Genomic DNA, 25,118 nt, shown 5'->3' on the forward strand with positions numbered 1-25,118 from the left:
TGTCAGATGACACATCAGCAGATGCAACTGGAAAAATTAGGCAGCGTCTCCTGGGACAAGGTGGGGGAGAAGGATCTGTGCTGTGGGGGCCTGTGCAGTGTCTCCCCTGTTCCGCTGGGAGTTGTGGTGCTGTGCAAACCCCTGTGTGCTGGATCTCCTTTGGAACAGGAACTGGGGCAAAAGGAAGAACATGATAAAAAGCTGGAAGTGGCTGAATTGCTCTGCAGAGCAGCCTGTGATAAAGGACACCTGCTGCAGGTGGCATTATGGGGAGCACCAGTGAAGCAGGATTTTTGCAGAACCCCACTACCTTCCTGTCTTGTTCTTTTTGCTAATGGCTGCAGAAGTGACCTTTTCTCTCCTGACTCGAGGCTCTATAACTGGGGCTGTTATTTCCCTGATTCCTGGCAGAACAGAAGTCACTCTGCCTTATGCTGGCAGTCTCAGAGCACAGTGAGACCTTCCTGCTCCAGCTTGCACTAGCAAAGAATGAAAATTTTTCTTCGTACACTAATCTCAATTTTCCCCTCCTTCCCCTTCAGCCTCTCTCAGACCTTATAACTTTGCTGCTGTCTGTCTGAAAAAAAAAACTTAATTAGAACCAGACTGGGTTTGAATTTTTGGAGTGCTGGGGGCTTTCTGTTGCCTGGAGTTGGCAAACTCCCAGCACACTTCAGGTTGCAACTGCAGAGAAATACCTTGTCCATCAGAAGCACCAATCCCTGGGCTGGAAGCAGGTGCTGATGGCATCTGCTCCTGTGCCTGCCAGCCTGGCCAGGGCTTTGTAGCTACTAGATCCTTCATGATCTAGTATTACCCTCACAAGGTGAGCTCTGGTGGGCCAAAATCCGAGTTATTCAGGAGTACTGCTGGGGCTGGGTGTCATTTATCAGTCAGAGCTGATGATGCACCAGTGGTGGACCTGAGTGAGGCTTCTGGAGTAGGGGGTTCTGAGATTTTTGGTTTTTTTTTTTTATACTCTTTGGAGGGGATGTTGCTGTTCCTTTTGTGTTACTCTGTTTTCTGTCGCCCTTTTGCCAAAGGACTTTTCTCTCTTTGGTAGGCAACCTGAGGAGGAAATCAAGGACCAGCAGTCCTTGAACCAGCCTAGAGAAGAATCCCTGGAGGAAATAGCCAAGAATGTGGAGACAGAGCTTGAGCAAGAGGAAATTCATTTATTTCAAGCAAAGGAGGAGAAAATTCAGCAATTCCAGGAGGAGACAAGGCAGGAGGAGGAAGCAGAGAACCTTGATCAGCAAAAAGAAAAATCCCTCAGGTACTTGCCTTTTTTATTCCACCTCCCCTGAGCCTTTCCAAGCTGGGATTTCATTGCTGCTGGCCACAGACCCGTGCTGTGGTAGCCACCACCTTGGAAGTGGTGCTGCTTCCCAGAGGTGTGGGAAAGGAGCAAGATCCAGGCTCTATGGGAAGAGGAGGAGTGTGGGCACAATCCTGTGCATGAGGATCTGCACACCTTGGGAGGGACAGTGCCCTGCTGTCAGAGCACAGGCAGCCTCAGGAAAGAGCTCTCCAACACTGGCAGGAGAGCATCTTCCCACCTCCTGTGAGATGAGCTCTGATTCCAGGCACACACAGCCTTTGGAACTTCTCTTTTATGTTTAACCTGGGAGAAGTTTCCAGTTCAGTGCCTGGAGCTTTACCACCTGGCAGATGTTCAAATCCTGGGCTAAATGGTCGTAACAGGACTGGAAATGGGAGTGTTAGAGGAGATGAGGTTACCCCAGAGGGTCTGTCTGGAGCTCTGATGCTGCATGTTTTACAGAGGGACTTCCAAACAAGGCTTCCAAGAATAGGGCAGAAGGGATGGCTGTGTGAAACCCAGGATCTGAGAGCAACACTGGGAGCTGTGTCCTTTCCCTGGGGGAATTTTTCTCTCAAGGCTTGTATATTATTTTGGTGGACTTGATACTTATGTTCTTAGCACTCTGAGCAGCCAGAAACAGCATCTTGACGTGAGATGTCCTGGGGATGCAGTCTGGGTGTGAAAGAAGATGCAGAAATTGCCCCTGAAGGGGAAAATGTGTAGTAAAAGGTGTCTGTGGAAATATGGAGCTTCCAGATGTACTAATGCATCCAGGTACCTTGCCTGGGAGCCTACATCCATTTAATGAGAGTTGATTTCATTTACCTGCAAAAAAATCCCCAAAGTAAGTGCAGCCTGTGATGATATGGCATGCTTTAAAACCACACTGCTCAGGTGTGATGCTGGGGATGCATCTCCTGTGCCAGCAGCAGGTCCTGCAGGTGTGGGGGAAATGAAAGATCTGGAGCCCTGAGAGAGCATAATTTGGGCAGGTACAGCCAAGTGGGAGCAGCAGCTGAGCTATAGCCCTTGGGGAGGTGATGGGAAGATATTAAAACCTCCTGAACCTTTTTTCTTTTTCTTTCTGGCTGCTCATCTCCCAGGACTCCAGAAGAAGACTTGGCAAAGGTTTCTGAGGAGGAAGAGCTGCGTGTCAGAGAGGAAGAAGCTGAGAGACTGGCAAAGCTGAGAGCCAAAATCGCCTCAGAGACCAAGGCAGAGGAGGAGAGGATGAGGTGAGAAGTTGTGCTGCCATCCCCGGGGATACAAACCGTGCTGGGCTGGGAGGGAAGGATCTTGCACGCCACCAGCAGCTGCTCAGAGTGGAGGTTCAGAGCTGTTTCCCTGCCGTGGCAGCAGGTCCGAGCCCTGACTGAATCCTGACTTCTGTGTCCTTGTTACAAACCTACCAGGGCAGAGCAGGAGGCCACGCTGCAGAAACTAAGGGAAGAGTGGGAATCCCAGCAGCTGATGGAGAAGGAGAGCCTGGAGAGGAAGCAGCAGCTTGCCTTGGAGGAAATGAAGCTGGAAATGGAGGAAGCCCAGCAGAAAGAGATCAGGGAGCTGGAACGAGAGAAGGAACAGTTCCTGAGCGAGGTCAGGGAGAGGTTAGACAGGGAGGAGAAGAAGGTGAGATCTTTGTTACAAACCAGGGTCAGCCCCGAGCTGTTCCTGCTGACCTGGCTGGCATTGCAATGCTGAAACGTTGGGATTTAAATCACACCTGTGTGTTTATGAGGCACTTAAAGCACAAAGGGAAGGTGCCAAGTGGGCTGTTAGGGGCACACTGAGGAGGGGAGAACTCCCCCAATTGTTATTACAATGGTGATTAACTAACAATTATTTAAATAGCCACGTTGAATTCGAAGACAAGAGCAGGATAGTTGTGTGTCTTGCTAAGCTAAACTAAGCCCTGTTATCAGATCAGAACTAAATGAAACCACTTTATCAGCTCCAAACACCACTTTGGGTACAGCTTTAGTACTCCGGGGACGTGGGGAGTCCTTGAATGGGGCAGTTTCTAGTTTTTCGAGCACAGCACGACTGAGATCCATCGAAATCCCCTCGGAGGGGGAAAGCACAGAGAGAGTAAAGGCACCTTGTACGTGATCCAGTTTGGAAGGGGGTTACCATTGTTCTTTTTGATGCTTATGGATAGAATTTAATTGCAAATCCGTCATGTCCCCAGACTGTTTTGCTCGTGTTTCCACAGGCAGTAGAGGAGCTGGAGGAACAGTTTGCAGGTGAACTCCAGCAGCTGAAGTCTGCAGCAGAAGAGAAGCATCGTGAGGTAAAGGCGGTGTCCTTAGTATGTAAATTGTTGGGTTTTTCCTCACACACTGTCACTAAAGGTGGCCAGGGAGGGTGGCATTAATTTTTTTTCCACTTCCTCGCCGTGGTTCTGGTCTGGCTCAGCATTTGGCCGTGCTCCAGGCAGGGGGTGGTGAGACTGCAGGAGGGGCTCTGCCGTGCTGCTGGCTCCCTGTAGGAGGGCACTGAATGGAGCCTGTCGGAAGGGTGACGAGTCTCTGTGGGTGGCTTTCATGGCAGGTCATTTCCAGCCTGCAAACCCAGCTAGCAGAGGCACAGAGCAGCCAGGAGGCTCAGCTGCGTGAAGACTTGCAGAGAGCGGATCAGAAAGTGCAGCAAAAAGCCTTCCAAGTGAAGGAATACGAGCGGGAGGTGAGTGTTCACCCACCTTCTCTCCCGAGGCGTGTGGTGAGGTCTGAGAGCCCACGTCCCCTGCCCAGGGGTGACAGTGGTGCCTTAGGGGAGAGGATATCTCACCTCACTAGGGTGTGAAGGCTTTGTGCTCCCCAGACCACAGCCTGATCACACTCTGGCTTTCAATCCTTGGGCTCATGTGGGAGGTTGATTCTTGGGGGGGCCCTGTCGTGCAGTGCTGTCGTTCAAAGGGAACATCTTTCCCTTTCATCCCCGCAGCTCAGCGAGCTCATGAGCGAGAAACGGCACGAGGTAGAAAGAGACCACGAGAGGAGGATGGAGAGGATGAGACAGGAGCACCGGGAGGCCTTAGCCCGGATTAAGGAGCAGTTTGAGGAGGAGGTACCGCTCTCCAGAGAGTGCCCCATGTGTCTGTTCACTCACTGGAGATCCCTGTGCTGCACTGAGGGCTTTTCCTCTCCCCACTCAGGAGCGGAGGCGGAGGTCGGAGCTGCTGCAGAGGGTGCAGAGCGAGACCCTGCAGCTCTGGCAGTCCCACAACGCCGAGGTGAAGGCTCTGCAGGAGGAGCTGGAGAGGAGGCTCACTGACCTGAAGCACAGGCACAGGGAGAAGGTGAGAGGCACCCCTCTGCTCCGTGTGACCTGGCTGCTTGGGGGTGCCCAGGGTACCCCACACCTCGTGCCCCTGCCACCCTCCACCGCCCAGGGGGACTGTCACCAGTAACAGGTCGTGCTTCCCAGCCCGTGTTGTTCCCCCTGTGGCAGAGCTCTGCCAGGTGAGGGAGGAATTTGTACCATTCTCTCTTTAACTCAGTGTCTCTGTGCAGGAAAGAAAAATCCAGGATGCAGAGAACGAGCTTGAAATCCGTGCAAAGAGCCTCCAAGCCAGATCAGAGCAGCTCCTCAGCCAGGTGAGTCAGCCTGGTGGGCTCACAGGGGTTCCCTTACCTGTGCCAATCCTTTGGCTGCTTCCTCGTGGGGAGCTGGTCAGAAATACTCAGCCAGGGCTTCTGCTGCTGTCCCAGTTGCAGGTACAGCTTCCATCACAGGTGAGAGCAGGGCTGAGCATTCCTGATGGTGCAGCCTCAGAGCTGGTGTTTGCAGTGAAAGCCCGAGCTGTGGGTTTGCTCAATGCTTTGGGGGATAGTGAGTGACTGTGAGAGGGGCAGAGGGATCATGAAGCAAATCTGACAACAGTCCTTGGGTGTTTTGAAACTTGGGCCTGAGGTCTGTCCTTGAGGTGGTGCTCAGTCTCCTGGCTCTGACACTCACCTGCTCTCTCACCTGTGCACAGGAGGAGGACCTGCGAAGGAAAAGGCAGCAGCTGCTGGATGAGGACAGGAGGACACAGCTGGAAAGGGATGTATGTATGCCTGAGCTCTGGACTATGCTGGGGCTGCTGGGGCTGAGGGCACCACGCTGGAATGTGGCTTTAAAAAGAAAAGAAACCATTCCTTTTAAACTGTGAGGCTGAAAATCCCTCCCTGCCCCAGTCTGGAGTGCCATCCTGCTGAGAGGTGGATTAACTCGGAGCTGTTTCCCAAAGAAATGAGACAGTCCTGCTTTTCCAGGACTGGGGGGCGTGTGTGTGCAGCTCTGGACCCCTGTGAGCCGTGCAGGCAGCGAGCCCTTGTGTGCTGTGTGTGCCTCTTATTTTGGTTTGGGGGAAATGAGCATGAGGGATTTGTTTTGTTTTCTTCTAGGAAGCTGCTTTGGCCTCTCAGCTGCGGCTGGAGGAGAGCAGGAAGGAGCATGGCAGCCTCCTCGAGTCCGTCCGGCAGCTGAGGAAGTCTCTGGAAGAGCTGCAGGACCAGAAGGCTGAGCTGGAGGCCCAGGTGGACCTGCTGCAGACCCGGAGCCAGAGGCTGCAGAAGCGCATCGGGTGTGTAGGAGCAGTTTCCCTCCCTGTCAGTAGCTCGGGGTGGGAATTTGCTCCTTTACCTCTGCTGGTCAGGTTTGTTTGTCTCCTCCACACCTGCCTTGTGTGGTTAGTGAGGTGCTGTGAGAGGGGCACTGAAATGCAAAGAGACTTTCCTGAGGTGGCTGAGCTGCTGGGGAAGGGTGGGAGGCAGTTTCCCTGCCCAGCCAGGGGTTATGATTGACACAGAACCAGCACTGGTGCTGTGTGACACACCTGTGACCCTTTCCCTCCTGGAGTCTGGCCACCACTGCAGCCAGGATGGACTGCAGGCTAATCAAGTACCTCCACTGTTGCCTTTCCTGTGGCAGTGAGCTGGAGGAAGCAGTCAGGAGCAGGCAGGAGACTCTGAAAGAACTGGAGGCAGAAGAGAGTGTGGAGTCTCCAAGAAAGCAAGCTGAGCTCCGTATTGAAGACCTGAGAGAAAGTACTCAAGCTGTGAGTAAAGCAGACTCTGAAGGTGTTTGCTTTGTGAGATCTGAGGCTGTAACTCTCTTGAAAATCCCAACTTTTGTTCCTTCTGTGTGAAATCATTTGAGAGGATGCATTTCTCTTTGCCACTGTGTTCAGTAGTATTTGCTGATTTCTCTCTGTTATTAGTGGGTGGAGAGGAGTGTGGGATACTGGAGTCAAAAGCAGGGCTTGAGCTGGAATAGAAATGTCTGTCTCACCTTCAAAAATCACATGAAGAACATCTCAGGCACTGTTTTTGGATCTGGGCAGTACTGTGGTGATGTCATTCCAAGTTTTTGCTCCTAATTGAATTCTTACAGGAGCCCTGGGGTTCTGTTTCCCATACATGTTTCTTAATTTCCGAAATGCTTTACCTCCTCAGCCCTCATCCAGAGAACTTGCTTCCTCAGCCTCTCAGAGCCACGAGGAGAGCGACTTCCAGTGTGATCCGTGAGTATCCACGTGCCCCAAAGCCTTTCTTTTCGCTCTGCTTTTCCAAGCAAATGCTCTGGCTTGGATTTGCACACGGTGCACTGACAGTCTGGTTTTTGGGAGGTGCTGTGTGAGGCGTGCAGGAGGGCACAGGCAGCCAGGACTCACACCTGCCTCTCTGCTCCAGTGTGCGGAGCTACATCTCTGCGGAAGGGGCCTCCCTCCGGAGTGCCAAGGAGTTCCTGCGGCACCAGACCCGCTCCATGAGGAGGAGGCACTCGGCGCTGAAGGCTGCGAGGGTGCAGTGGCGCCAGGACCTGCAGAAGGCACAGGAGGCACTGCAGGATCCCCACAGCTCCCAGCTCCTGGAGGGCGTGCGCCAGAACCTGGAGGAGGTGAGCCCTGAGCTCGTTCACAGGGGGTGGACACTGTGGCTGCACAAACAGTCCCACAGCCCTGGGATCAATTCCTGGCTCTGCAGGTGTGGTGGTGACCCTGTTGGAAGTGGGGTTTGGAAGTAAAACCATCTTTTCCTTGGGCTTTGAGCCATGTGCTCTGCTCACTGTCCACACCACTTCCCGAGCTCTCGAGGACTCGGGGGCAGTTTCACTCCAGCAGCATCGTTTCCTGTGCTGAGCAGATTGAGATAATGAAAGTCACCCTGACTGCTAACATAGATCATTTCCTGTCATTCTGGTTTAATTTCCCTCCTTGCCTGGCTGTTGATCCCCTGCAGGAGGCAAAGCACTTGGACAAGATGAAGTCGGCCATGCAGAAAGGGCAGGTGCTGCTGCAGAAGAAGGAGGAGAAGCTCAGCCAGCTGGAGTCTTCACTGCTGGAGGAGGTAACACCAGCATCACTCCCAGGGTCTTCCCAGCTGCATTCCCCCTGCCCAGAGCTCTTGGCCTCCTCCCCCAGGCTGGAGGCTCTGAGGGGCTGGTGGTCCCTGTGAGGACCCTTTAGCTGGTGGCCAGAGACTGGAGTTTGCCAGCAGAGCTGGATTTTGAAACACTTTCTGTGAGATCACAAGAGACTGTTGAGTGTGTGGCTGCATAGAGCAGCCTGGAAAAGAGCCTAGAGAAAACAAGGTCTGGGATGGAGTCTGCTCTCCTGACCAAGGCAAGCCTTGGAATGTCTTTGGCTCTGCCTGGGACCACGTGGCCTTGGGCAGGGCAGCAGCAGATGGAAGAGCACAGGCTTTGGATGGTGCAAAGAGGGAACCCAGCCCTGCAAGAGTTCTGAGGGTTATTTAAAGCACAAAACACGTTGACTCCTGTCTAGAAGGGCCAGTTCACATGGCTGTTGGATTTGGCCTCTCACACTTCCAGAGCCTAAGCAGTCTCTTGATACTCAGATTTTGCTGTCAGGGACTGAAGACGAGTTTGCCTTCACTTGACCTGTGCCTGACTGAGTAGACAAGCTGTAGGCAGATTTCCAGCAGCTTTTATGTTTCAGGGATGATACAGCAGGTTTTGTTGCTTTGTTTTCCTCCTGAGCAGCTCTCAGATGAGGATACACTGAAGAGTGCTGCCTGCAAGAAGGTGGTGACTTTTGATCTGAGTGACTCTGAGGACACAGAGAGTGCATCCATTGGAGAACTGTGTCAGCCTAAATGTGAGTGCCTGCCTGGCTCGGTGTGCTGTGCCCAACCTGTGAGGCTCTAGACCTATTCTGGCTTTGCCTCGCACCTCTCTGCTGATGTTCTCACTTGTGCTCAGTGGTGTCTAAGGCAGGTCTGGTCCCCGTGGTTGGGACTGCTCTGTGCATGAAACTTGATTGGAAAAACTCGTTTCCTGCCTGTAGTGGCAGATAAGAGGGATGGAGACTGTGCACAAACTTGCCCTTGAAATCTCTGTGCATTATAAAATCTGGTTGCAGCTCTTCCCTCTGCTGCTGCAGAGCTGTATTGCTCTTCTGCAGGAGTCTGGGTTTCCCCTTCCTCACATCCAAGGCAGGAGAGGCTGCTGCAATTCCCTCTCTGCTGCATGTGCTTTTTGTTGGCCTGCAGTTGCCTGTAGCTGGAGTTGTGCAGGGGAGGAGGGCAGGAGGGTTGGGTTGCTTGCACAAAGGCTGCTTTCATTAGCACTTGCCTGCGACCCCTTTTTTCTCCTCTCTTTCTTCAGTTGATTTGAGGACGGATTTATGGCCTGTCCCCCAGCTGGACAAGATCCAGCACTTGAGGGACTCTCTGCAGTGTATCACCAGTGAGCTGAACGGGGTCCTGGGTGTCCTGGACTCCCTGAGCCATCACCACACTCCTCTCTTCGCCTCGACAGCCCGTGATGGCATCCCTCTGTCCACATATTCCTCCTTGGCAGGCTTGCAGGCAGGCAGCTCCCTGGGGGATATTTCCAGGGTGCCTTCCACTGACAGGTGGGCCTGGAGCAGTGGGCTGAGCGCTGGTGTCTCCATCTCAGGGCGGTCAGTGGACAACATCCTGGCAGAGAAGTGGCACAGGTATTTCCCAGGTGAGTCTCCTGTCCTTAATCCGTTCTTCTTCCTTGCCTTCAGCTTTTGATTTCTCAGCCCTGCAAGTTCTGGCTGTCTCACCCTTCCAATGCTGGAAGGGCAGATGCACTGGAGCTGCTGATAGGAAGGGTGCTAATGGGGTAAGGAATGTTGATTTTGGTGAGTCTGTATTTAATGTCTGTTTTCCAGATGGGATCTCATCGCTCAGTGGGAATCCCAAGCCTCTGGACAACAAGCTGGGATACATACCTGCAGAGTAAGGGTCTTCTTCCTTGAGATGTTCCACTGAGCTGCTGTCATTTCTCTGGGATGATTATTGGGTCACATACATAGCAAGCAGATAACAAATTGTAAATTACGTGTTAATAGCAACATGTTGCATATTGAAAATAATATATGAATAAGTTATCACATTAGCTATTCGCTGCCACGTGCTCAGGTGAGGAGATGGCTTTTTGGTAACGGTGGCTCCTTCTATAACAACCCATCACTTTCCAGTCTGTTCTGCCCAGACCTCTCTTTCCCACCCACCCTCTCCCTCTCTCTCATGTGCCCCAGTGAACAGATCCGGCAGCTGCAGCATTCCAGGTTCCGTGAGCCGGGGAAGATGAGCATCGAAGGAATGATCGAGAGCAACAAGAAATGGCTGAAAAGCTTCAGGAAGGACTCAAAAGCGTATCCTTTACCTGGGTCTGGCCTTTAATTGTGTTCCTGCTCCCTGCAACAGGCAGGAGGAGGTGAGTGAATTGGGAGCACCGAAGGATTGAACAGCAGTTTTCACTTCGGTTCTGCAAAGGAATGTGGTGTTCAGCAGTTAGAGCATGAGCAACCTGTTTGCTGCTCCTTGAGCTGTAGGTGACTGAGGAATTCTCCTCCCTTCCTTTCCCTGCTTGTGATGCTCTTTAGTGACTGAGGAATTCTCCTCCCTTCCTTTCCCTGCTTGTGATGCTCTTTAGTGACTGAGGAATTCTCCTCCTTTCCTTTCCCTGCTTGTGATGCTCTTTAGTGAGGCTGCTCTGCCGTAAAAGAGCAGTTAGAGCTGATAACATAAGAATTTAAAAAAATGTGAACCAAACAGTGCAGAGTGGAGGAGATGGCAGGGAAGAAGGGGGTCTGCCATGGGCAGGCCCTGCTGAGCAGCCCAGGGTGAAGTGAGGGCACCTGGAGACATGTGGACCTGGCACATGGGGTGACCACAAGGGCTGGACTCCCCCCGGAGCTCTTCTCCAGCTCCATTTCAAGGCATCTTGCAGCACGAGGTTGGATCCAGAGGGCAAGAGCTCTCTGTGCTGTTAGCAGGGTTGTTTCCAGGCTGTGTGGCACGTTGGTGTCTCTTCCAGTGTTCACTGTAAGCAGCAAATCCCTGGGGCCTCTGTGCTGTCCTGAGCCTGGTGCACCTCTGAATTCCCTAATCCCCCTTTAATTCTGCTTGACTGGGATGCAGCAGGCTAAATACAGCATGTGTGCACAAGGCTGGCTCTGTACCTCAGTACCTGCCCTGTCTGGCTCTGCTCAGGTGTGCTAATTCCTGCTCTAAGCCAGGCTTTTCCTTCACCCGACTGCCAGACCTCTCTCCCCACGTGCACAGAAGCCCCCAGCCAGCAGCACCAGCCCCAGCCTCCTCCAGCTGGGAATGGATGAAAACAGGCAAATTAAGGTGTACCACTACTAAAAGGTGGGATTTTTCTCTGGAGAGATGGTGGGGGTCTCCCTGTGGTGTGCTGGGTCTCAGTGATGCCCACTCAGCCACCACTGCTGTGTCTGTGTGTCCTTGAAAACAAGTCTCTTTGCAAGAGAGTGGAGGAAGGAGGAAGCAAACTTCCCAGGTGGATTCTTCTAATCCTGTAATGTGTCCAAATATACTTTATAGACTATTTAATCCAGCGGTGACATATCAGGGCTTCGATAAATCAACATTTCCCTCATTAGTATTCTAGCAGTGGTGAGGCAGAGCTGTGAATCATGGAGGACTTTGAGTAACTGGTCAAGGGGGAGGATTTGAATCCAGCTGAGACTGTACTGGAGGAAACGTGTCGGGAAATGAGCCCAGCAAATGCTCCATGGCAGGTGGGCCGTGTCAGCTGGCCTGTGGCACGTGTGATGAGCAGGGAGAAGGAGCAGTGGAATGGTGCAGAGTCTGGGGACATAATCAGGGAATGACAGATTCTGGCTCTTGGGGAATGTTCTGCTTGTTTGAGGTGGAAACAACAGGAACTGAGCCAGGAGTGGCTCTCCATGGCAGCGTTGGACAAGCAGTCCCTGCTCCTCTCTGTGCCAGACTGGCCAGAGCTGCTCAGCCAAGCAGCTGTGGGAGCTCTGTTCCTGTGCCATGGATGTGCCAATGGGAGCAGGGATGGCAGGGGAGTGTGAGGAGTGTCTGCTGGTGCAGGCACTGCTGAGGAGCTCAGTCTGCTGTGAATGTCGAGACAGCCCCACCTGCGTCCTTCCATGCCCTGGGAGAGGGATCCAGGGCTCAGCCCAGCAGCTGGGCTCTGTCTGTATATACAGCCCTGTCTGTATATTCCCTGGGCAGGGCTGGGGAGCCCTTGGCATCCAGCCTGAGCCTGGCCTGGCTGCTCCTGCAGCAGCTCCACAGGGATCCTGGGAGAGGAGAGTTGTGGGACGGGCTCTGGAGACTGGAAAGCTGGCTAAGGGGTGGGGTGAGCAGCTCCTGGACCTCAGCTGTGAGGTGGTGGCTCGTGGCTTTGCTCACTGGGTGGCTGCAGTCGTGTTCCTTGGGAAAGGCCGTGTCCAGAGTGTATCCCAGCCCCTGGGGATGCACGAGCTGGGAGGGGGCAGATGGTGCTGCTCTGCCCGGTGGGGAGGGGTCAGGATTTCGTGCTGCTGAGCAGGAATGTGGTGTTTGGTTGTCTGTTGTCAGTGTTTTCTGCAAGCTGACTCTAAATATTTTATGCCCTAAAAAGATGCCGAGCCACTTGCCATTTTGCCTGATGAGGACACCTGCACTTCAAGGGATCCCATCTGTGAAAAATGATCTTCAAAGCCATTTCTCCTGAGATGCCCCTCACCCTCCGTGCTGTGTGTGCTCCTCGGGTGGGTGATGATGCACAGCCCCCTCCTGCTCTGCTCCTGGGTGGTGTGTGCTGGCACACGCCGTGAGCACGGCAGGGGGATGTTTACATGCAAATAGAAATATATTTTTGGTGAACATCATTTTAAAACTCTTAAGAATGTATTGTATATTTTATTTTACTTTTTTTTTTTTTTTTTTGCTTATTTTCTTAGAATTTTTGTAATTACTCAGCCAGCCTTAGTCCTCTCTAGGAAGGGAGGGATCAAAACACGGGTTTCCCATCTGCTGTTGGATTGCACCAACCCCTGTCTGTAGGGATTTTGCTTTTAGTTTCCTGGATACTGGGGGAAACATGGCAATCCTTCCAGTCAGGTGTTTTAGAAGGGACTCCAGGATTCTGGCTCACGGTGGCCAAAGCCATTATCACTGAGTCCACTCTGTGTGTTGGGAGAAGCATGGATTAGTGCTGCAGAGAAATGCCAGTTTTTTAAACAATAACTCGGTTTGAAACGTGTTCCTTTTTCCTGTTAAAACCTGGGATAGCAGCTGTATCTGGTTTTGTACAAAATTAAATCAACATGAGCCTGTTTTGTGTGATGGTGGTGGTTGTAGCTCTATTTTGTTGTAGCTCTGGTTATCCAGCTGTACTTGCCTCTCACATCTTTCCCTTGCTTGTCTCTGGGCAGTCTCATGTTTTGTCTTGTCAAGGTCATTTCTGGCAGTTTCCAAGACCACTTCAGCTCGTTGTGGCCTTATTACCATTATTCTTTTAAGCATCTGGTCAGGGTAGCAAATGCAGGGACAGAAAAAGCTAAAAACCAAAACTACAGAACCAAGACAAGGTGTGCTGGAGTTTCTCTCTGGCAACTTGGGGTCTGTTAAAACTGTGTAACTGGAGATTGGCTGTGGCTGCTGATTTCCCATGTATTTGGGAGCAGCCAGGAATTCCCCCAGCAGTGCACTGGGTGCTTCTGGGATCCTGTGGTGGGATTGTTGAGTAATGCTCTCCCTAGGAATTAGGGAGGATTGGTGGTGACGTTCTTCTCTCTTCCCATGGCTTGTTCCTGTCCCCTTGTGGCTTCCTGCCAGCCACCCGTGGGAACTGGAGGACTGGTGAGGCACAGTGTGTGGATCAGCTGGTCATGCAGAAATGGAGGCTGATAGTTTTGTCCTTAAAAAGAAAACAGACCCACCACCAAACCTTGACTTGCCCCAGTTCCTGCAAAGAGCACAGGGCAGCTCTGAGACATCCCAAGTCCTGTCTGGACTGTGAGAGCCTCCTGGTGTGGGGGTTTTGCTGTGATCTGAGCCCAGCCTGGGCTGTGTGTGTGTGTCTGTGCTCACTGCCCTGCCTGTGTACGTGGAGAAGGGGATTTGCTTTTCCTGGAATGCCAGCAGCGTGTCTGTTGGAGAAACTTGTTGGCGATTAGAAGTTAAAAGGGCAGCGCTCAATTACTTCACCAGGAGGAGCTCGAGCCATAAGCTCATTAAGGGCTTGGTCTCTGCCTGCCCAAGGAGGGACACTTCAGTCCCTGGCTGCTCGGACATCACCGTGCTCTGCTCCCAGAGCTGTGCCTTCCCGGGACAGAGGGAGCCCCTGGACACCCCGGCCATGCTGGGCACCCTGATGACAGCGCTGTTCTTTGTGGTGAGGGCGGTCAGGCAGGTGAGTCCGCGCTGGGATTTATTGCTTCCCTTTTATTTCTCCCCTGTCTAGGGCTGCTCTCTGTGGGGACAGGGAGAGGAGGCAGTGGTCTCCACTTATCCTGGTGGGAACAGCCTCCTGTGCCTGCTCAGACCCTGGCTGGGAGGTTTGGGAGCCCCGTGGGCTCTGCAGCCCCAGGACCTCCCGATGAGCTGCTCGTCAGGGTGGTGCCAGGAAGGGTTCTGGTCACTGGTGGTGCGTGTGGAGGAGCAGCAATTTCTGTTGCTCTTCCCCTTTCTCTGCTGTCCTCTTACCTGCTGCAAACCCTTTCTGTGTGCAGCTGGAGACCAACCTGTTCCGTGAGGAGCCCCTGCCTTACCTGGTGTACCAGCCCCTGCCCTGGCAGATCCAGTGCGTGTCCCAGAGCCGCCGCACCAGCCGGGACAGCGAGGTGAGGGCTGGGGGCACCACCAGGGCAGCTGGCTCGGGGGGTGCCCCTGCCTGCTGCAGGAGGCAGCTGTGCCAGCCGGGCAGGCTGCTCTGAGCAGAAGGTGTGGGCAAGGGGGAGAGGTTTTTTCCTCTTTCCCCCTGAAAGAGAAAAAAAAAAAAGTGATGTCAGGAGGTAGGATAAGATGAAAAATGCAGGAGAAGTATTTGTAGGCAAATTCAAGCTTATTTTTAGGAATGGAAATATCCCCTATCACACCTGGCATCCCAGGAGCTGCAGGTTCATAGTGTAGGGGCTGGAATGGGGAAAGCAAACCCAGCAAGCCTGTCTCCTTGCTGGTTTGAAATGCAGACCCAGTGAGGATAATCTGTGCCAACATCCATTCCAAGGTATACTGGCACATTTCACAGCTCTGAGTCTGGATGCAAAATTCTTTCCTACCTCTCCTTGGAGGTCTTTTCACAAATGTAGATTAATTAATCAGTGCTCTTAAAGGGAACAACAGTAATCATGTTCCAGTTTCCCAAAGGGAATGGACAGTGGGAAGCTTGGTGGGGCTGGTCCTGCCCCTTTCAGAGATTCCCAGCTGGCCTGAAAGGGACTGTCCTCACTGCCTCTGCCTGGGATACAACTAATTCTTGGTTTTCTTCTCTACCTTTCTAGAGAGGCAAGAGCTCTCGGCACAACAGCATCTACTCACTTTCTGGAGACAAAGGTGGGTATGGGATGGGCAGGGAAGCATTAAAAAAAAAACCAAACCAGCCCAGGTAATGGGGGAAGCTCGGGGCTGGGACTGTGGATGCAGCAGGAGAGCAGGCACTGCAGCACCTGCATCCTTCTTGCTGTCTTCCTGCTTCCAAAAATCTGTCCCTGTGACATTATTAAATGATATTTAATGGTGAGATATTTGTTAATTATGTGTAGTATCAGCCAGTGAAGGTCCCAGGGATGCATAACTGAATATATAACAGTACATGGGTGGCTGTGTAAATCCCTTCTCCCCTCTTCCCGTGAAACCTGCCTCACTGACTCCCATGGGATCACACTGGGGGGAACTCACACTATCCCCCAAAACAGCCCCTCTTCCTCTTCTTCTTGTTCTGGTAAACCCTCTTGGAATTCAGCCCCCTTTCCTCCCTGCTCTGGTCTCTGAGGCTCTGCCCCTCTGCTGAAGTCAAGGGCTCAGCAAAGAGGATTTTGAGCAGTTCTATTCTTGGTGCCAATCGGATAAGGGGCAGTGGGGGCTGGGGGTGCTGCTGCTGTGACATCCCTCCTGGATGGCCCAGGAGCTCTGGCCAGCCTGGTCACTGGTTTGGGGGTCTCAGTGCCCTGCAGTGGGTGCAGGTCCCTGGGCAGACAGTGGCTGAGCTCCTTGGGCAGGGGTGTTTCCTGTGGAGCTCTGGGCAGCCCAAACAGCCAGGGCTCCTCCTGCCAGGCACTGCAGTACCTGCCCCGTGGTCCTCAGCCTCTGCCCTTGGACCTGTGCACTGTGCAGGGTTTACAGCTGATGGTGTGTCTTGTTAAGCAGGGCAGGAGGGAACCCCTTCCCACCGTGGACTTCTCTTATTTATCTTTTTACTTGGCAATTTCTTTTAGGCTGTGAAGGGAAATGGGTTCAGGTGACAGCAGTGAGTTTATACAGCAGCATCTGGCCCCAGGATTCCTGATGGCTGCTCGGGGGGTGCTTAGCAGTGACACACTGGCTTAGAGGAGCACTGCTGAGTGGCTTTGATGCAGTTCCTGTTGAATTTCACAATACTTCCCTAATGCCACATTAAGCAGGAGTGGGGAGGGCTCCCATTTGTCAGCATGAGAGCTTTATTGCTGTACAGTGCCGGGCTTTTTTTCTAATCTTATTTGTGTGTGCGAAAGTAAGTGAGCATCATACGTGGTGATTAAACGTGGGGAAGCTGCTGTCTTTGGGGAGTGGAGCTGTGTAAATAGAGGGCTTAGTGCTGCCAGGGAGGCTGGGCTTTACTTTGCCTCCTGCTGCCTGCTCCCTGTGCCCTGGAGGTGTCTCTGTGAGCCAGTGGAGTTGTGGTTTCACACTCTGAGTTTTTCAGCCTCTTTGACCTCCCCAGCGAGGAAGGATGTCCTGTCTGGGAGCCTGGGGACTGGGGAGGCCACTGACCCTGTGGTGGGGATGCCAGAGCCCTGCAGCCTGTTCAGGGCCACTGGCACTACCTGTGCTCACTGTGGTGCTCTGTTGTCACCCCAGGTGATGTGACCCCTGATGACAGCAAGGATAGCACGTTCTTCAGTGACCCTTCGGAGAGGGCAGCCATCACCATCCAGACCCACTTCAGGAGGTACCAGCAGCAGAAGCAGGAAAAGAAGTAGATACATCAGCCACCTGTGCCCTGCACTGTCCCTCCTGTTTGTCTGTTCTGTACCCCAGAGACATTTGGGGCTGTGGTGACTGTGAACCTCCCCCTGAACCTACACCTGCACCCCCTTGGTGCAGCTGTAGGTTCTCTGCCCTTGTTGGTCGCTGCTCAGAGTGAGCTCTCTGTCCTGCTCAGTCCTTCCCCAGACAGCATTGCCTCGTGGGCCAGGGTGCAGCTGGAGGGGGGCTGTTGAGGACCTTGGAACAGGGGGTGATGCTGCAGTCTGTCCTTGGGCAGCCCTTGGGTCACGATGAGTGAGTCCCAGCAGCTGTGGGGGTGACAGTGGGGCCCTGCACAGCTGAAGGTGGTTGTGCAGGCTGGTCTCTGCCCAGCTGGGGCTTGTTTCACTCAACACTGACCCTCCCCTGTGCCTCTGCCTCCTTCATTCTGCCTCTGGAGTTGGATGGAACAACTACCTTTGTCCTCTGCTCTGGGTGGATGGCTGGCAGAGGTGCCAGCACAGTGTCCAGGAGCCAGCCTGGAGTGGGAATGTCACCGAGGGGACGTGCTGCAGGCAACTCAGGAGCTGAGCTGTGAGCTGATCTTACCTTTTCTTGGGGACAACTGGTTGGGGTGCCAGAGCAAGTGTGGGGTGAGACTGTCTCCTGAGGCTGAACCTGCTTTTCTTCCTGAGGCAGCCCTCTGGTAATGCTGGTGTTTGGGTTAGAGCCCACCCAGCCCCTTGCTCTGGTGTTTTGGTGCAGCAAAGCTGAACAGAGACCTGCTCCTGGTCAGGCAGGGACAGGAGTCCAAGAGAGTCTTGGGTCTGAGTGTCTCTGTTTCTGGTGCTGCTGTTTGCAGCTTGAAAGAGGGAATATGAAAGCACAGAGCTCTGGGCCAGCACAGAAACAGGAGATTTACTGTGAGCAGGGGGGTGAGGGGGGACTGGGGGACCTGGGGGAAGGAGCAGGGCTTGGAGGGGCTGCTGGCTCAGAGCCCTGAGCGTGGTCTCCAGTGCTGCTTTGCTGGGTCTGTTGTTGGGGTTTCTGTGCAGAGCTGCTGAGCTGTGCCCCAAGAACCCTTTGTTCTCCTCTCCAGCCATAATTACCCTCAGCCCTCCTTACCAGCACTCTGTCCCCAGCTGCCTCTACTTACCTTTGGCTTGTGGGGGGTGGTGTTGGGTGTCTGGACTCTGCTTGTGCTTGGCTGTGGTGGCATCCAGTGCTCTTGGCTTTGCCCTGGAGCAGGGCTGGTGACACTGGGTTGGTCACTGGGGTGGTGGGGGCAGTCTGGGCTGGCTGGCACCAGGAGGTGTGTGTGGCAGGTAACCTGGGGTCTGGCTGGAATGCTGTGCAAGGCAGCTGGTAAAGCAGACCTGAAAGGAAACTCTGGATTTCTGAGCTTGAGGGCTTTTTGTCTGTTTGCTGTTGAAGGCAGAGTTGGTGTGGCTGGTGTGGTTTGAATTCTCTGTTCTCCTGCAAACCCTGCTGTGGCAAAGGGCAGGGGGCTCTCTGGGAGCAGAGGGGTGTTGGGGTCTCGTGGGTGGGTGCTGGAAACTTGGGCTCTGTTAAACTGTGCAAGGCCAAGGCTTGTGCCTGCTGGGGAAGGGAAGGAGGAGAATCCTTGCTAAGATGTAGAAGGAAATCTGTACTAGCCAATTCCAATAAAGACCTATTAATCTCTGTTAATCTGTCCTGCTCTTTATCTTGCTAATCTACTTACTCTTACAGCTGAACACGCTTGCCTTTTCTATTTCTAATTCTAATTTCTCTTCTGTTTCTATTCTGAGCCTGGTATTGGCATTTTTGGAGGTGCTGCCTTGGTGGTGATCCTGCTTTAAGATGGGGCTGGGCACTTGTTTTTTTTTTTTTTCTTTAATCTGTACTATGTAAAGGTTTATGAGTCTCTCATGTGCTCTGAACTGGTTTTGAAATCCTTACAGAAATGCTTGAGAAATTCTGGTTTGCTCTGGGTACAGACAGAATGGGCAGGACTGGTTTCCCTTGGTTGATGGCAAACACTGGCCAGTGTGGGACAGACCTGCCTTTGGACAGGTTGCTGTGGGGACCTGTGGGTTGCCTGACTGACCCCATTCAGCTGCTGTGCTCATGTTCTGGGTATGAGCACAGTACAAAATCTGTGTATTCCTTCATGCTAGTTGGAAACTTACCATGGTTTTGTCTCTAAAGAGCTGTTAAAATTGAATTAATAGGAAAACTTGTGCCTAGTTCCTAAGAAAAGCTGTAGAGGGGTCAGTGGGGGGGGTTGTGCAAGAACATGAGTGGGAAATAGCAGCCCTGGCATTTGGGGCATCATCCCTGATGCCTCCACACCAGCCTGTGTGGGGAAGGTGCCCCTCTCCATCTGAGATGCTCCGTGGCAGAGGTTGGCTCTGAATTGTACCTGAATAATGGCCAAAAACTATAAAAAATGGGCATAAGAAATTGTCTTAACAGTTTGTTTCTTGAGCCCTAGGGGTGAACAGCTGCCAGGCTCTTGCTGAGGTGCTTCCAGCTCTGCAGGATTTCAGGTGTTACCTTAGTTAGGAAGAACCAGATGGCAAAGGAGGATCTGCTGACCACTGTGCCAGCAGGCAGGGGAGGGGACTGCTCTATGTGGAGACTGCAGGTAGTGTCACCAGTAGCACCAGTCACTGTATTTTCGTGTAATTTTTGTTTGAGTACTACATTTAAAAAAAATTAATGGAGAGATATTGAAAAAGTGACCTCTGCAGCACTTGATTATAACTGATGAATTAAACCCTGTAAAGAGAGGAAAAAAAAAGAGAATGGTACAAACCTGTGTATAGATGCTCCAACAGCTGGTTTGAGTTAAGATAGGAAGGGTATCTGCAAGGAAAAAGCTGTAACCAGTGGGTAGCAAGCATGGATGGAGAACTGATGAAAACTTGAGCTTATAAATTACAGGAAATAAGGAAATGAAAGTGCAGTTAGTTATTTAGACCTCAAATAGCACCAGAAGCTCCTCAGGAAGGTGAAGTTCTATTTTGGGTTACTAAAACAAGAGTTAACAATGGCCTGAGCTATTTTTGCCTTCCCAGGGTAGCAGAACAGGTGAGAAGGACTGAGAGCCCCTGGCTCCTGCCTGAGCTTCAGCTGCTCTTGCTTTCACAACCACATATGAAAGGGGAAGGTAGAACCTGCATCTCTTTGGTGGTTTATTGCTGTGGCTGGTGGTAAAAACAAAGAAGAAAAATAAAAACAAATGATGGTGAGGGGTGTGCTGGGCTTTGTGGTGTCTCAGTGTGGTGTGGTGTGACACAATGCCCCGTGTCCTGGGGCACCTGTGCAGTGTTGTACCATGCCCTGTGCCATGATTCACCACGATGGAAGGCAGATACATCGTGATCCCTGGCACTGTGCTGGATTTCTTGGGCTCCAGCTGTGCTGCCCTTCACACAGTGTGCTGTGTTTCGGTGTGCTGGGTTTTGATGTGCTGTGTTTCGCCGCTCATTGTGCTCAGCAGTGGTGCTGCTCCTCCTGCTCTCCCTGCTGCCACATCCCAGGGAGCCAGGCCCTGCTGTGAGGAGCTGCTGTGCCTCGCTGGATGCTGGGTACGATGCTGGAGCCGTGCGGCACCGCAGCCGTGACACGACTCGTGAGGGTCCTGGCATCAGTTCACCCCTCCAGACGAGCTGGCCCAGGGTTCCTGTCTGGCACTTTGGTTCACCCTGGACTGGAGCTGGATTTAGCAGGTACTGTGGCACAGTCTGGCCGTGGCTGGGCTGTCCCACTCAGGACCCTGTTCCCATCCCTGACCCTCCTCCCGCCCCACGGCTCTGCAGGTCGGTAAGTGCCTTAGTATTCCTTAATATTTAATCCCTTTTCTTAGTATTCCTTAATATTTAATCCCATGTCTTAGTGTTTCTGTACAGTGGCTGCCCTGGGCTGTCCCTCTCCATCCTCCTGCCCTGCTCTGCCTTAATTCCCTGCTCACTTAACAAACGCCCGCGTATAAACATAACCTTTATTGCACACAGCGCTGGGTTTTTTTTCATAGAAAAAGGTATTAACACATAAGCATTTGCAAATTGAAGCAACTCCTGCTGTTTTCAGAACAGTAAAATAGCATGCAATGTCTCGGAGACGTTCCTTTTTAAAACCACCGACAAGATCAGGGAGAAAAAAAAAAAAAAAAGTCGCTGAGTCTTTCCTTGTGCCCCTTTCAAAATGATGTGAAATATATATATATGTTTACATATATATTATATTTTTAAATCTGTAACATCAAATTCTTTGTGCCCTGGTTTCTTTTTCTGTTCGGAGAAGAAGAAAATAGCTTCATTTTTATACAAAAGAGTTCGTTATGTACAAGTTTGTTAATTAAATATAAATGGCGCGGGGTGGTGGGGGGGGGACGAGCAGCATCCGGCGGGTGGCCCTACACCAGCGTGTAGGACTTGGAGTAGGCTCCGGCGCCCTGTTTTTGAGACCTGCCTACCCCCGACGTGCTCATCTCTAGGAGCGAGTCCCTGGAGCCCCCCACTTTGGAGTGCGTGGGCACCCGTGGCTCGGCGGCGGTGGCGACGGGGGGCTCGGCCGCGGCGGGGGGAGCCGGGGCGGCGCTGGCGGCGGGCGCGGCCGCGGTACCGGTCGGGCCGGGCATGGGGAGAGTCCTCTGAGGTAAGGTGGTTGCGGCCGAGGCCGGGGGAGGCAGCCCCAGGGGTTTGGTGCCGGGCTCCAGCGTCATGTGCCGGGCCTGCGCGTGGTACGCCCGGGCGAGGTTCCGGATGGAGGCCTCCCGCGGCGGCACCACCGGGCACGGCTCGTGCGCGTCCGGCTTGCGGAAGAACGCGTCCGACTTGACGTACAGCGGGAGGTTGCAGTAGTCACCTGGCGAGGGAAGAGGAGGCGGGTGAGGCTCTGCAGAGATCCCTCTGCCCGGCGCCCTCGGCGCGTGATGGAGTCCTGTCACATGGAACAGGGCAACAACCCAAAATTGGCCCTGTGCAACGCGATGGGTGGGACCTGCCAAGCTCCAGTGGGCACTCCACCGGGCAGTGTTGGATACAACGTCTTATACCGTGTCACCATGTAACACTACTGCTAATATTGTAATGTACAGAGTAATAAAGAATTGGAACGTGACTCTATTGGTCTTATTGTAATGCACAGAGTAATAAAGTATTAGAACGTGACTCTGTTGGTCTTATTGTAATACAAGGAGTAGGAAAGTATTAGAATGTGACACTATGGGTCACATTGTAATGCCCAGAGTCAAAAAGTATTAGAATGTGACAGAATTGGTCAGATACTTTCTGACCCCGGGCATTAGAATTAGAATGTGACAGAATGTGTCAGATTCTAATGCCTGGGGTCAAAAAGTGTCAGAATTTGACAGAATCTGTCACAATGTGTCAGATTCTAATACCCGGGGTCAAAAAGTGTTAGAATGTGTCAGATTGTGTCAGATTCTAATGCCCGGGGTCAAAAAGTGTTAGAATGTGTCAGAATGTGTCAGATTCTAATGCCCGGGGTCAAAAAGTGTCAGAATTTGACAGAATTTGACAGAATCTGTCAGATTCTAATGCCCGGGGTCAAAAAGTGTCAGAATTTGACAGAATCTGTCAGATTCTAATGCCCAGGGTCAGAATGTGTCAGAATGTGTCAGAATTTGACAGAATGTGTCAGAATTTGACAGAATTTGACAGAATTTGACAAAACGTGTCAGATTCTAATGCCCGGGGTCAGAAAGTGTTAGAATTTGACAGAATTTGACAGAATTTGACAGATTCTAATACCTGGGGTCAAAAAGTGTCAGAATTTGACAGAATGTGTCAGATTCTAATGCCCGGGGTCAAAAAGTGTCAGAATTTGACAGAATTTGACAGAATGTGTCAGATTCTAATGCCTGGGGTCAGAATGTGTCAGAATGTGTCAGAATTTGACAGAATTTGACAGAATTTGACAGAATTTGACAGAATGTGTCAGATTCTAATGCCCGGGGTCAGAATGTGTCAGAATTTGACAGAATCTGTCAGAATGTGTCAGATTCTAATACCCGGGGTCAAAAAGTGTCAGAATTTGACAGAATTTGACAGAATCTGTCAGATTCTAATGCCCGGGGTCAGAATGTGTCAGAATGTGTCAGAATGTGTCAGAATTTGACAGAATTTGACAGAATTTGACAGAATTTGTCAGATTCTAATGCCCGGGGTCAGAAAGTGTTAGAATTTGACAGAATCTGTCAGATTCTAATGCCCGGGGTCAAAAAGTGTCAGAATTTGACAGAATTTGACAGAATGTGTCAGATTCTAATGCCCGGGGTCAGAATGTGTCAGAATTTGACAGAATGTGTCAGAATCTGTCAGATTCTAATGCCCGGGGTCAAAAAGTGTCAGAATTTGACAGAATTTGACAGAATCTGTCAGATTCTAATGCCTGGGGTCAGAATGTGTCAGAATGTGTCAGAATGTGTCAGAATTTGACAGAATTTGACAGAATTTGACAGATTCTAATACCTGGGGTCAAAAAGTGTCAGAATTTGACAGAATGTGTCAGATTCTAATGCCCGGGGTCAAAAAGTGTCAGAATTTGACAGAATTTGACAGAATGTGTCAGATTCTAATGCCTGGGGTCAGAATGTGTCACAATGTGTCAGAATTTGACAGAATTTGACAGAATTTGACAGAATTTGACAGAATTTGACAGAATGTGTCAGATTCTAATGCCCGGGGTCAGAATGTGTCAGAATTTGACAGAATCTGTCAGAATGTGTCAGATTCTAATACCCGGGGTCAAAAAGTGTCAGAATTTGACAGAATTTGACAGAATGTGTCAGATTCTAATGCCCGGGGTCAGAATGTGTCAGAATGTGTCAGAATTTGACAGAATTTGACAGAATTTGACAGAATTTGTCAGATTCTAATGCCCGGGGTCAGAAAGTGTTAGAATTTGACAGAATCTGTCAGATTCTAATGCCCGGGGTCAAAAAGTGTCAGAATTTGACAGAATTTGACAGAATGTGTCAGATTCTAATGCCCGGGGTCAGAATGTGTCAGAATTTGACAGAATCTGTCAGAATGTGTCAGATTCTAATGCCCGGGGTCAAAAAGTGTCAGAATTTGACAGAATTTGACAGAATCTGTCAGATTCTAATGCCCGGGGTCAGAATGTGTCAGAATGTGTCAGAATGTGTCAGAATTTGACAGAATTTGACAGAATTTGACAGAATTTGACAGAATTTGTCAGATTCTAATGCCCGGGGTCAGAAAGTGTTAGAATTTGACAGAATTTGTCAGATTCTAATGCCCGGGGTCAGAAAGTGTTAGAATTTGACAGAATCTGTCAGATTCTAATGCCCGGGGTCAAAAAGTGTCAGAATTTGACAGAATTTGACAGAATGTGTCAGATTCTAATGCCCGGGGTCAGAATGTGTCAGAATTTGACAGAATTTGACAGAATTTGACAGATTCTAATGCCCGGGGTCAGAAAGTGTCAGAATTTGACAGAATGTGTCAGAATGTGTCAGATTCTAATGCCCGGGGTCAAAAAGTGTCAGAATTTGACAGAATTTGACAGAATCTGTCAGATTCTAATGCCTGGGGTCAGAATGTGTCAGAATGTGTCAGAATGTGTCAGAATTTGACAGAATTTGACAGAATTTGACAGAATTTGACAGATTCTAATACCTGGGGTCAAAAAGTGTCAGAATTTGACAGAATGTGTCAGATTCTAATGCCCGGGGTCAGAATGTGTCACAATGTGTCAGAATTTGACAGAATTTGACAGAATTTGACAGAATTTGACAGAATTTGACAGAATTTGACAGAATGTGTCAGATTCTAATGCCCGGGGTCAGAATGTGTCAGAATTTGACAGAATCTGTCAGAATGTGTCAGATTCTAATGCCCGGGGTCAAAAAGTGTCAGAATTTGACAGAATTTGACAGAATCTGTCAGATTCTAATGCCCGGGGTCAGAATGTGTCAGAATGTGTCAGAATGTGTCAGAATTTGACAGAATTTGACAGAATTTGACAGAATTTGACAGAATTTGTCAGATTCTAATGCCCGGGGTCAGAAAGTGTTAGAATTTGACAGAATTTGACAGATTCTAATACCTGGGGTCAAAAAGTGTCAGAATTTGACAGAATGTGTCAGATTCTAATGCCCGGGGTCAAAAAGTGTCAGAATTTGACAGAATTTGACAGAATGTGTCAGATTCTAATGCCCGGGGTCAGAATGTGTCAGAATGTGTCAGAATGTGTCAGAATTTGACAGAATTTGACAGAATTTGACAGAATCTGTCAGATTCTAATGTCTGGGGTCAGAATGTGTCAGAATGTGTCAGAATTTGACAGAATTTGACAGAATTTGACAGAATTTGACAGAATGTGTCAGATTCTAATGCCTGGGGTCAGAA

General features: G+C 51.1%; 2 protein-coding genes across 6 annotated transcripts in view; one reads left to right on the plus strand and one right to left on the minus strand.

Moving 5' to 3' along the window:
- The window catches only part of CEP164 (centrosomal protein 164), a 32,404-nt gene extending 19,934 nt beyond the window's left edge, over window positions 1-12,470 (plus strand). For 3 of the 5 annotated variants that reach the window (XM_032709539.1, XM_032709541.1, XM_032709543.1), the window contains 20 exons: window positions 1,064-1,276; window positions 2,428-2,559; window positions 2,737-2,953; window positions 3,537-3,614; window positions 3,875-4,006; window positions 4,268-4,390; window positions 4,479-4,622; window positions 4,837-4,920; window positions 5,304-5,372; window positions 5,713-5,891; window positions 6,239-6,365; window positions 6,763-6,830; window positions 7,000-7,207; window positions 7,549-7,656; window positions 8,312-8,426; window positions 8,936-9,280; window positions 9,471-9,537; window positions 9,840-9,956; window positions 10,848-10,956; window positions 12,206-12,470. In XM_032709539.1, coding sequence (XP_032565430.1) covers window positions 1,064-1,276; window positions 2,428-2,559; window positions 2,737-2,953; window positions 3,537-3,614; window positions 3,875-4,006; window positions 4,268-4,390; window positions 4,479-4,622; window positions 4,837-4,920; window positions 5,304-5,372; window positions 5,713-5,891; window positions 6,239-6,365; window positions 6,763-6,830; window positions 7,000-7,207; window positions 7,549-7,656; window positions 8,312-8,426; window positions 8,936-9,280; window positions 9,471-9,537; window positions 9,840-9,956; window positions 10,848-10,953 — 2,632 coding nt within the window. In that variant the 3' untranslated portion in view covers window positions 10,954-10,956; window positions 12,206-12,470. The remainder of the gene's footprint in view (window positions 1-1,063; window positions 1,277-2,427; window positions 2,560-2,736; window positions 2,954-3,536; window positions 3,615-3,874; window positions 4,007-4,267; window positions 4,391-4,478; window positions 4,623-4,836; window positions 4,921-5,303; window positions 5,373-5,712; window positions 5,892-6,238; window positions 6,366-6,762; window positions 6,831-6,999; window positions 7,208-7,548; window positions 7,657-8,311; window positions 8,427-8,935; window positions 9,281-9,470; window positions 9,538-9,839; window positions 9,957-10,847; window positions 10,957-12,205) is intronic. The other 2 variants (XM_032709540.1, XM_032709542.1) reach the window with 1 other exon arrangement.
- Window positions 12,471-20,708: 8,238 nt separating this feature from the next.
- Window positions 20,709-25,118, minus strand: part of DSCAML1 (DS cell adhesion molecule like 1) — a 104,438-nt gene continuing 100,028 nt past the window's right edge. The window contains 1 exon segment of the mRNA XM_032709538.1: window positions 20,709-21,588. Within this exon segment, the coding sequence (XP_032565429.1) occupies window positions 21,137-21,588 (452 nt within the window). The 3' untranslated portion in view covers window positions 20,709-21,136.

Source organism: Chiroxiphia lanceolata, chromosome 23 (genome assembly GCF_009829145.1).
Source record: "Chiroxiphia lanceolata isolate bChiLan1 chromosome 23, bChiLan1.pri, whole genome shotgun sequence".
NCBI lineage: Eukaryota > Metazoa > Chordata > Aves > Passeriformes > Pipridae > Chiroxiphia > Chiroxiphia lanceolata.